Here is an 11,231-nt window from a genome sequence, read left to right on the forward strand (position 1 = left end):
GGAGCTGAATTAAGCACATATGGGATGACATCCAGTTTTGTGAGAACATGAACAAAGACATCCAGGAATAAACACCTTTCCAAAATACACAGGAAATAAATCAACTGCTCACAGGACAATGCCTTATTCATTTTAGTAAGCTGAAGAAAAGCTAAAGGTGGAAGGTACAAATTAGTTTGTGGGTTTAGAGCAAGTATTAGAAAAATTTGAAGAGGAAAATGATATCCAAGGAGAGTACTCAATCAAGTATGAACATCCTTTTGTAAATAATGCCTTTTCTTCCTTTTAGGTCTCTGAAAATATCACAGCCAAACAACACAAACAAGAAATAAAAAAGCACATCTTACACTACTTGAAGTAAAAATGCAGCAAAAGGGAATGAATATGAATCAGACATTTGATTATTTGGCTTTAGGATTGTCAGCAGCAGATACTGTTCCAGTTAACAAAGCCACCTTCTTGAAAGAGAGACAATTAGGGTACACATTTCAAAGATGGGCCAAAGTTTATTCAGCTCTAGATGTGGAAGTCACACTGAAGTCTATCTCTGCTTTTCAGAATAACTTACAACGAGAAGAATCTGTGCTTACTGATGGCTTATTTTAAAACTCTCCGGCAGAATAAATGGATACTTTACAATAATATGAGCCAACACCAATAATGGTGCAGTGAACCTGTGGTCTTCAATGTGATCTACAGCACAGCCTGAGCAATAAAAAGTTCTGTTTAAATCAAAGAAACACTGTAACTCTTCAAATTTCCCTGACCTTATCCTCAAGCTTTAAGGACTTCAGGAATGCCATATCCTGCACTCCTGCAGCTGGCAGTCACATTGCCCCACGACTGCCCATGTGCCTTGTCATGCATGCAGGATTTTGGAATAACAATCAGTGTGGATCCCCTTGGCTAGCTACACTCCTATGCAGCATGCCAGTGTGCACTGCAAAACCCACCATCACTGTCAACTTGGTGACCAAAAGCCTCTGAGGTGGGGCTGTTCAGAGAGGCTCTTTTCCACTCAGATGCTCTTCTGCAGAGTCATGTCTAGAATCAAATGCTACTGCTCCATAAGCAAACATAGGGTCAACGAGCATACATCATAACATGGGACATGTGGAAGCCAAAGAAAAGGTAAATTGACCTGAATCCAGGATATGGACAAGATGGGAAAGTACAGTAACCTGCTGCAGTACAGTGTTTGGGAAATTGTCACAACATGGATGTGGATGAACACTGCTGGGGTCCCTGACTTCAGAAATCTGAACCAAGGGGATTGAGACTCTGTGGGAGTGGAACAAAACAACAGGATTACTTATGACATTTTACTGTGACCTTCCCACTGCACGCAATTAAAAGGAAAGTTCGCCCATTTCAGCCAGAAGGTTTGGCTTTCTGCCATTTCCCCTTCCTATTTTCAGTTTCTTTCTTTTCAGGTTCCTTGAGCCATACCTTCTTCATGGCCTTTTTAATGCTTTACTACGCAGGTTTAAAGATCTCTGGATGTATTCTGCTGCCAGTTGAGCAATAGTTCTGGCAGTACCTGAAACTTTACAAAGCTTAGTGATGAAAGTCTGAGCTTTCCTAAGCACAGCAATGACGCCTGGTGGTGAAACACAGGGATCCTGTTTTTCTAGAGCTTCTGTGCAGATTATCTTTTTAATACTCCGTGCTTCAACATCATGGTGGACTGGGAACAAATCACATTGGAGGTCTCTAAGTCTTGGTTAGACAAGCCTGTCAGAGCTGATCTTCCCTGAAGACAGCAGGGTGAAGCAGAGAACTTCCCAGTATGCTTTCCTACAGTTTCATTAACTTCATACAGTTAAAGCTGGCTCAAAGAAAGATCTTTCTTTAAGAAGTGCCCTAAAGCACTGCATGTAAATATTTATTTCTGTTATCAGAAACAAATGCCTTGTAATTTCTTATTATAAAACAGTACAGTGATTTATCTCTGCTTCCAGTGTAATACATTAGTGGGCCATGCCTGAAATATGCAAACAGCCATCTTGAAAATATTGAGAACAAGAGCCAGGTCTGTAGATTGAGAATTAAGAATAAATGTGTTTTCTTAAGTAGCATGACACAAGCTAGAACACAAGAGTACCAAACAGGGCTGAAACTTATATACACTATGTAAATCCAAAATGAAAAAGTTAAAAGTCCTCATCCTCACAGTGAACAATTTCTTCCTAATATCTAATCTAAATCCACTCTCTACCAGTTAAAAGCCATTCCCCCTTGTACTACCACTACCTGTCTTCGTAAAAAGTCTCTCTACAGCTTTCCTGTGGGTCCCCTTCAGGTACAGGAAGGTGCTGGAAGGTCTCCCCAGAGCCTTCTCTTCTCCTGGGCTGAACAGCCCCAGCTCTCCCAGCCTGTCTGCACAGGAGAGGTGCCCCAGCACTCTGAGCATCTTCATGGCCTGGACTTGCTCAAACAGGTGCATGGGCTTCACATGTTGTGAGCCCCAGCTCTGGACACAGCAGGCCAAGTGGGCTCTCATCAGAGCAGGATGATCACCTCCCTTGAGTTGCTGGCCAAGTTTCTTGTGATGGCGGACAGGAAGACCAGATGGGTGAGCCAAGCAATGTGTATGAACAGGCAGCAGCCACAGAGCTGTTGTGACACTGTGCATTTGACATCAGCAGCCTTTGAACAGCAACACACCAGACCATGTTTTCGTTCTGTTTCTCCATGGTCAGGCAAGTTTCAGGTTTAAACAGCTGAATTTAAAAACACCTGTATGTGTGCAGGTGTGAGTATGTAATTTCCCTGGTGAAGTTGTAAGGCTGTATTTTAAGTTGCACAACAATTCTGTAATATGCTTTGGAACACTTTCAGCATGTCTCTGAAAGTCCCCAGTTTGTCTGAACCATCTGCTCCTATACTCTCAAGCATGAGTAAATGAGGCACATGTGTGAAATGGTCTTAAGGAAACCTTGGACAGACTGAGGAGTCTCAGATCAGGTTTAATAGGTGCTATATGCATTAACATGCAGAACCTCAGCTATAAAGGTGTAATTCCTTGCAATTTTACACATTTCAATTAGAGAATCGATGTAATACATGCTGGGTACACTTATGCTGCCTTTTTTGTTACAGAAATAAAACCAGCAAGGCTTTTATGAAAAGGCTGATCTAGTTTCTGCAACAAAGAAGTAAAGGTTTTGTAAAGCCTAAGAAAAGCCCTGTGGAACTTCAGTAGGAGACCACAATTCATCCTTTTATCAGAAGAAACTTTTCTGTTGGCCTTTTAGAAAGTATAGAGCGAAGTGTACTAAGTGTGTAAATCATAACCAGTTGGTTGCCAAGCTCTCACAGACCATAGGGACCCACAGGGATCCCACCTGCAGTGTCCAGCTGAAAGCAGTAACAACCAAGGGAGGAAGAAAAATGTGCAGAAGACAAGGCATACTTGAATTGGCCCTCTGACTGCAGCTCAGCAGAGAGGAACACTTAGGATGCCACGTCCTCTTGCTCTTCAGGCATGAGAAACCTGTGTGAGAGCTGCACTTACTCAGACGCTGCAGCTACCTGGCCACTCCCTGGGGAAGAAAGGGATAGGCAGCCTCACAGGGCTGAAGCAAAGCCTCACTTCCAAGGTGTCCACTTCACTACTTTGTCAAAGCACCAAAGTCAGTTGATGAGTCAGAATCAGAACATCCAGCCAAGACTAAGATTATGACTTTTTTTAAAGGAAAAATATTTTATAGACAATACAATACAATACATACAGGATCATGCCATTCAGGAATACTGAATCTGAGTGACCGGTAAGAAAGAGTTCCTCCCTCCTGGTGTTGTTTTGAGGCTGTGTGATAAATTTTGCTGAGAATATGAAGAAATAATCCAAAGTGTTTGAGTCACCTCAGTGTGCACCATGTGCCAGACAAGACACATGATTTGCACCTGTGCTAACACCCATCCCTCTCAAACTCAAGTATAAAGCACTGGTTTAACCCCACATTTATACTTCACCTACTGACCCCAGCTAACTAAACACAGAATATGAATCAGGCAGTTCAGTTGCTTGTGATTGTCTCTTGAGATGCTCAGGAAACTCAGAATTTTTGTTCAGAGTGTTCATGCGCACTTTGCAGCAGGCACTAGTGGTACAGGTTTTGGAGCCAAAGGAACACTTCTCATTCACTGCTTTTAAGAAAGCTTTTGAACAGAAATGGAGACAAGAATGTAGACTTTAAAATAGTAACTACTAATGCTCTTGGCATTTACACCCAACTTGGTATGTATAAAAAATAATATTAAAAAAATTAAACAGCTTCCCTGGAAAAAAAAAATAAATGCTGCATTTGCCATTAATTTATTTCCTTTTTTTAAAAAAAAGTTATTATATTGAAGTTTCAGGGTAGAAACCTGCATTTAACTTAACCCTTCATGCACAAAACCTCTGTTCTGGGACTACCAAGCGCTGAGACAATTTAGCATTATGAGGGCTGCAGACAGTCTTTGAAGTAAAACTACTTCATGTCCCAATTTTATTCCACAAACTGCATGTCTCATCTTTCTCACCATCTCATTCTAAAGCCTAGTTACTGTCTGAGTCATTGTCTTCATCTTCTTTTCCAGACAGAGCATGTTTGGACGAATCATTGGCTTCTCCCAAAGGAACAGCCCCTTTCCTCTGTGGCAGGACACTGAAAAAAGCCTCCTTCCAGTCTCTCTTCTCCAGGTATGCAAGGATGATCTCAAACACTGAAACATCAGAAAAGTCCATCAGCTCTTTTACAGGGAAGTAAGTGAACTGCTGATAGCAACACATCCCCAAATCCATCTTTACAGAGGTTCATGTGCATTCTCTTGTGGCATCTTCAGAGCAGCGCTGATGAAATGCAGGCAGGAACAGACATGGCAATTCTGCTACTACTGCAGCCTGAAGCCAAGCATACCCCAAGTCTCCAGCTGCATGACAGTATTTCTCTCAGAGACTGAGACAAATACTGCAGTCTCACCAGTGCCTTCTGTACAGGCACCAATGCTGTCACATATTTGACAGGAATCCTGCTGTGGATGCACTTTAACAAAGATTTTGACCCCCTCTGATAATTAGCTCTTATTATTTCTTTCTATATAAAGCAATAGTGAAAGATCCAATTTTAGAAACATATAAAGTCTTACAAATACACAGAGTTTGGTAATTTTTACGTCCTGTGCCATACTATATGCTCCTCCATGCTTATACAGTTGTTATTATCATGCAAATGCCAGCCTCACTAATACAGCATTTTCAGAAAATAAAGTTATCATTGCGCAATGTGTTACATAAAAAAACAAACAAACTTGAAATAAAGCAAGGTAAGATAAGCTGAAGAATGTGGAGTGGGGCACAATAAAGACTTTGACACCATGTCAAAAACTTCCATGAAAGTCTGAGTAGGCTCCATTTTGCATGTATTTTTGTTTAGTGACACTGGAAGACAACCTAATAATAAAGCTGAAAGTTTAAAAGGAGCAGAATTCAAGGCTTGGTTAAGCAATTGAATATTTCAATCAGAACCAGGAAATCAGGTAAAAATACAGTTATGAAAGTTCAGTAGTTGGAGTACTGCTGACACCAACTGAGGAAAGTCTACAGGCACTGAGGCAGTTACTGCTGAACAAAGCTGTCCAAAGAGGTGAAAACATCAGAAACAGTCATCATCCCTTGGCACAAAATGTGTACACTACAATAAAACAATGTCAGATAGTTTCCAACATTTCATGCACTTATACAGTAAGCCTGGAAACAAGACCAGGATGGTAAGGAAGCCTCAAGTAATCCTCAGACGAGCCAACAGGATACAATGTGCACTTCTAAATGGCTAAGACACCATTGTTTACATTTAACCATATCTATAATAGCTCAAGGTCAGGACGATCAGTGTATTCTGAAGCCAACTGAAGTTAAGAAATACCAACACAATAAAACAAGGCTTAGGTATCTGCACTACAGTGCAGAGGGTTTGAACTGTGATTATCACTGGTATATTCTAAAATAATGTAATTATTTTATGATTTAGAACTTACCATGATTGACAGCTAACACTTTGCGACTGTTCATTTTGACAAAATTTCCAAGCGGGAGCTGTGCATGACCAATTCCCTGCTCTACAGCTTTTTTGTAAGTAATACCCTGGGGAAAAGATAACAAAACAAGTGGACCGAGAATTACTGTTTCAAATCAGTCTATACAGATTTACTACAAGTATCATTTTCTACCAAGAGTTTTGCCTGTGCTGCCACGATGTTGCTTTAGAAGTTGGTTACAAAAAGAAACTTACCCCTGTAGGACAGCACCAGCCTCAAGGGCTACTACCTCTGGAAAACTCACTTTCTATAAATGCCACACTGTGACCTGTGGTCAAAAGGACTGCAAATGAAAAGTGTTCAAGCAGTTGCAGCTCTAGAACCATCAGCCTTAGCCTGTTTTAAAGGTGAGCTTGTGTTAAAGTACAAAGTTATTCAGGTTGTAGTCACTCGGTATTTTTTCAGAAGAGTAAAGGATAAGAAAACTCTGGAACACAAGCCTGCTACCACCACAAGCATTTTTCATATTTCTTCAACATTTTTTGGAATTCTTTTTGAAGACATTTTCTCATTATTAATTATGTTAGTTTACACATGAACAGCAATGCCAAATAAGGTGCCATAAAAAGCTGAAAAGAAACAGGCCCAGTTTACCTTGTGGTGATTGTGATCCACCAGTCCTCCAATCACGTAGGCTTTCTTCTCATCAAGCTCTCTGAGAACGTCTGGGGAATCTGAGGTAAGATATACTAGGTCTTCTTTCTTTATTAGCTCACTGTAGTGCTCTGTTCTAATTTGGATATCCTCAAAAAAAGTAGTTAAAAGAAGTTACATTCAACTGATGAATTGCTGGCCAAGCTTTATAGACCCAAGATGGGACTGGCAAAATAAATCCAACAGTATGTGGTCATTCCACATCCCTCCTTCATGTTCAAATATGTAGCTCAGTGCAGATTAATTTTCTGTGTAAACAATCCAGTTCCTAGAGCTCTGATTTGCAAAAACCAACAGGAAAATTTCTGAAATCCCAAAAGAACTTTACAAATCCTTAAGTTCTTGTGATTCCCTTCAAATGTTGCCATACGTCTCCTACAGATCCAACTAATTTTCAAGTCCATTAAAAAAGTGAATCCAGAAGCAAACAGTTAACATTCAGTTCAGTAAGAGAAGTTTATGCTAAGCTCTCATGGGACAGTTATTGTACAAGAACTGCTGGAAACAGGACTGCTTTTATTTGTTCTAGGTGCTCTTCCTTTGAAGTTGTTGGAATGGTGGCATAACAGGGAGTCACAAGGAAAGCCAACATGAGTTTGACCATAAGACAAGAACAGAAAGTGTTCTCCAGAACACTTCAGCACTGAGGGGCAGCCTGATGGAAGTGAAGGTGCACATGAGAGAATCACATCCCAACTGACAAGTTTTATTTTGACATGGATAAAAGAGCACTGTCAACACAGACAACTGCCAGAATTGCCTAAATCAAGGAGTCCTGCTTAGTCTATCAAGAATGGAATTTGTTCAATAAAAGTAAGTAAAAATGGATCTGTGTGTAGTTTTTCAAGCAAAAATCAAATCTAAATGCAAGAGAAGCAGTCTTTGCCTTATTTAAGTTAAATCAGTTAAAAGGACAAAAAGTGACACTTTTTCAAATATGCTACTGCTCGCCTGTATTAGAAAAAACCCATGTGGAAAAAAATAATGTTCTTCACAACTAACAATATAGTTAACAACTACAATCAAGACTAACTTTTTACAGAAATACACAATTATTCACCTTCCAATTCACCCATCCTTTGTCATTTTCATTCATGTTGGTCTTCAACTGTCCTCCATGGCTGGTCAAGTAAAACTTCAAACAGAACACACAAGAGGTACAAAATACAGAAACATCAATTTGCCACAATCTGTTTCCTCTCCTTCTACCCTTAACTGTTAGCTAAAACTATTACTATTTTTTAGATGGAAGTGGTACTAGGACCATACTCATATAGTTAGTGATACGTTTAAAAGACAAATTTGGATTTTTTTTTTTAAATCTGTCACAGCTAAAACCAAGAGCATCAACAGCCTCTTAGTGGCACACCTGGATCTGGCACTTTTCATCTGCATGCGCATACTGTTCCATATAGAGGGGTATCTTTATAACATGTGTGTGTTACAATAGAAGTAATTTTCTTATGAAAGAGGCAGCTTATATATTTTCTTTTCCTACTACAGTTCTCATGTTTGGTGCTTGGCAGCAGTCAGTGTTCAGTTTGTTCAAACATACCTGCACAGGATGAAAAGCTTTGCGGTTTTCTGCGTAACATCTCTGAATCTGCTTGTGAAGCTTCTTAACATCCTGTACACAACACAATTTGTTTTTATTTAGTCCTTCATAGAGACCATCACAAAATGCTTCATCATGAACCAGTTAGAAGTTAAAGAGAGAAAAAGGAAGCTTTTAACTGGCAAAAGTGACTGCTCAGAGAGTGCAGCCATTAGATCCTGAAAGAAAAAACACCCACTGTTGAAGGGGTTATGGTGACAAGGAGACACACACATCTTCCACACAGGTGTACTTAAGACACCTCTATGCATGTGCTTGATTGACATTATTATACAAAAAAAAAAAAAAAATCACAGGGATTTAATTAACATACAAAAAAAATCTGAGGAATCCGGTTTATCACTGTGACAATACTTGACCTTTAACCCATAGGAATATTCTGAGAGCATACAGTATATATTTAAGAAAATTAAATGTACTCAGTTAATCTGAAGTTCCTTTTACCTTTAAGACCATCAGGTCATCAAAGCTGCAGTCCACAATGAGGCGAAGCGTGCTAGGAACAACTTCCCTGCGCATGCACTTTCTGTCATTTCCCTCACTACTGGAATCCAATTTTGACTGACGTTCTAGTTTTCTCTTCTGGCGTTTTTCTTTTCGTTTCTGCCTAAGTAAACAAACAAATCGATCCTCAAAAAGTGCTGCCAGGTCTGCTGAGGTACTGTGTTATGCACACAAATGCAGACTTCTAGGGCAAAAGTGGCTGTTCTGTGACTGTGACAGCTAAAACTCAGCCTGCTGCCTGCATTTGTGCTACACTGAAACCAGCACAAAACACCCCTCCATCTTTGTGAAGTTCTCTAAAACCTACAAAGACAGACATCTGACACAAATTCAGTTAACTCAGTACTGGGAGTCTCACAGATTTAAAGGTGCTCTGAGTCAAGTCTCCTAACAGAACTAACCAAAAAGACTGACAAAATCACGCTATCAGGATCAGAATGAGTAAGGCAATTTACATGCTGTTTCACTGAACAGTTTTTCAAAAGGCTTCTGAAGAAATTGTTCCATCCTCCTTTCCTCCTGATAGGAGCAGGCAGTAGGGAGATCAAATTTCAGAGACAGTAACAACCACTGTCTTGGGATGGAGCACCCGGCAGCCAGTGGGATAAGAATAAACCACCATCAATCCATTCGCAGATACACCTTCTCTCAACACAACAAAACAGAAGCTCAACATAAGCCAGCTTAACTTGTAGCACAGCACTTCAGGTGTCAAATGCAGCTGCTTTTATTCAGTGTGTCTAAGAGTCTCAAGTCTGACAGCACCAGGAAAAGAAGTGCAGCCCATTCAGAAAGGAACAAGGCCACTCGTTCCATCCCCCTTCTGACAAATGAAAAACATGCACATTTGAATCCCTCCTGACATCCTCTTGAAGCCGAGGAACAATTCTAGTATGAGGAGGGGACGCTTACCTCCACAGCCTCTTTAAGTGCAGACGAAGTAGCCTGGGGCTACTGCTTTAAACCTGATGTGGGAGAAAACTGGTTCAACTGCCTTGATTTGATGAAGCAATTCACAAGAAAATTCTGCTGACACGTCGTTATTATTAGCACCAAATATTACATGTGAACCATGGGAAGCTCCTTTGCAAACCATACCTCCGTAGATCTTTCTGTTCTTCCCACTGCTTCTGCTTCAACAGCTTCTTCCTTTGCCTCTTGGACATGGACTCAAGGCATTCTTCCTTGCCTGAGCCTGCCTCCAGTCTCTCTACTGGACCATCATTTGACTTTGCCTTTCCTTCCACATCAGGAACTCCAGGGAACAGGGTATTTTCCATTGGCACCTCTGGACCGGCTGTGGGTGTTTCAGATGACATTAGCTTTCTGCTGGTTTTTCTGACTTGTTTCTCAGCATGTGCTGGACATTCCATTAAAAACAAGTTTTCTGCTCACCAGTTCTCTAGGAAACAAAGTGATATGAGCGTCATTAACAAGATGCTCAACTGGAACAAATACCACTCAACACCTGAATATAAGCCTGAATAAAGAATAAGAAAAGGCCTTTTTTGTTTGCTTAAAGCCTCTGCAAATAGTATTATAGAACATTCTAGAAAGATTTTAACCTATTTTTTATTCTGATAGTCTAAAATTCTGCCTGCTAAATGTGCAGGTAGTGAATAGTTCTTAATTAAAAGCTTTGCAAAAGAACAACAGCATAAAATTAGGGAATCATAATGAATCAAATGTAACATAAAAAAAGCATTAGCAGTATGTGTACACAAACACAAAAAATTAAAGTAGTATCTTGCAATATCTACAGAAGTAGATATTTTCTACAGAGAAATGTAATTTTAAAGTCACTAAAGCCATTGGGGGGGGGGCGAAAAAAAAGTGTGAACGAGCAGTACTCCTTCAAGATACATTTTTATTTCTCCTGAAAACAGAAGACACTGGACAATAACAGACACCGGCCACTGTCAGTAGACGAACACAACAAGCAAAAGGATGGATAATTGTAAATCAGCAAAACGCTCTCGGTTCAAATCAATTACAATTAGAACCACTCCTTTCCAATGGCAAGCACGATTTTCCTGCACTAGCAGCTCCTCTGTGCTCGACACCCACACAATTCCCCAAGGACAACTTCACCGGAGAACACTGCACCTACAACAGGCAGGAAAGAGCAACTCCCCGGCTTCCTACAGTAGCAGCAGAGACAGGAAACACACAGGACACCAGAAAATCAGCGGAGGTTTTGCTGGCACATCCTGATTTCCCTGTCTGAGGGCGTTCACACACCGAGCTTTGCCCGCACACCTGCGCGCATCTACATAGGCGCTCAGGCACACAGACATATACACTCGCAAGCGCACGTGTATCTATACACGGACACGCCATAAGCCCCTCATGACTGCAGTAGGCCGGCCGCAGG

General features: G+C 40.6%; 1 protein-coding gene across 2 annotated transcripts; it reads right to left on the reverse strand.

Moving 5' to 3' along the window:
- Positions 1-3,674: 3,674 nt before the first annotated feature.
- On the reverse strand, positions 3,675-11,212 carry TRMT10A (tRNA methyltransferase 10A). 2 transcript variants are annotated; one of them, XM_015624166.3, is made up of 8 exons: positions 10,964-11,212; positions 9,956-10,259; positions 8,798-8,960; positions 8,294-8,365; positions 7,799-7,873; positions 6,679-6,828; positions 6,025-6,130; positions 3,675-4,713 (listed from the first exon to the last, which is right to left on the reverse strand). In XM_015624166.3, the coding sequence occupies exons 2-8, from the start codon at positions 10,228-10,230 to the stop codon at positions 4,547-4,549; spliced, it is 1,008 nt and encodes a 335-aa protein (XP_015479652.1). In that variant the 5' UTR covers positions 10,231-10,259; positions 10,964-11,212; the 3' UTR covers positions 3,675-4,546. The 2 variants fall into 2 exon arrangements, with proteins under 2 accessions (XP_015479652.1, XP_015479650.1); XM_015624164.3 differs by having other exon boundaries at positions 10,968-11,211.
- Between the last annotated feature and the right edge of the window lie 19 nt (positions 11,213-11,231).

The sequence above is a fragment of the Parus major genome, chromosome 4 (assembly GCF_001522545.3).
Source record: "Parus major isolate Abel chromosome 4, Parus_major1.1, whole genome shotgun sequence".
NCBI classification, from domain to species: domain Eukaryota; kingdom Metazoa; phylum Chordata; class Aves; order Passeriformes; family Paridae; genus Parus; species Parus major.

Bases quoted from the DNA above. Each gene is read 5' to 3' on its own strand.
- TRMT10A (XM_015624166.3), bottom strand. From the start codon at position 10,230: ATGGAATGTCCAGCACATGCTGAGAAACAAGTCAGAAAAACCAGCAGA. The intron at 8,366-8,797 runs GTAAAAGGAACT...TGTTGTGTACAG, and splicing joins ATGACCTGATGGTCTTAAAG to GATGTTAAGAAGCTTCACAA. The intron at 7,874-8,293 runs GTATGTTTGAAC...TTCTGTTTGAAG, and splicing joins AAGCTTTTCATCCTGTGCAG to TTTTACTTGACCAGCCATGG.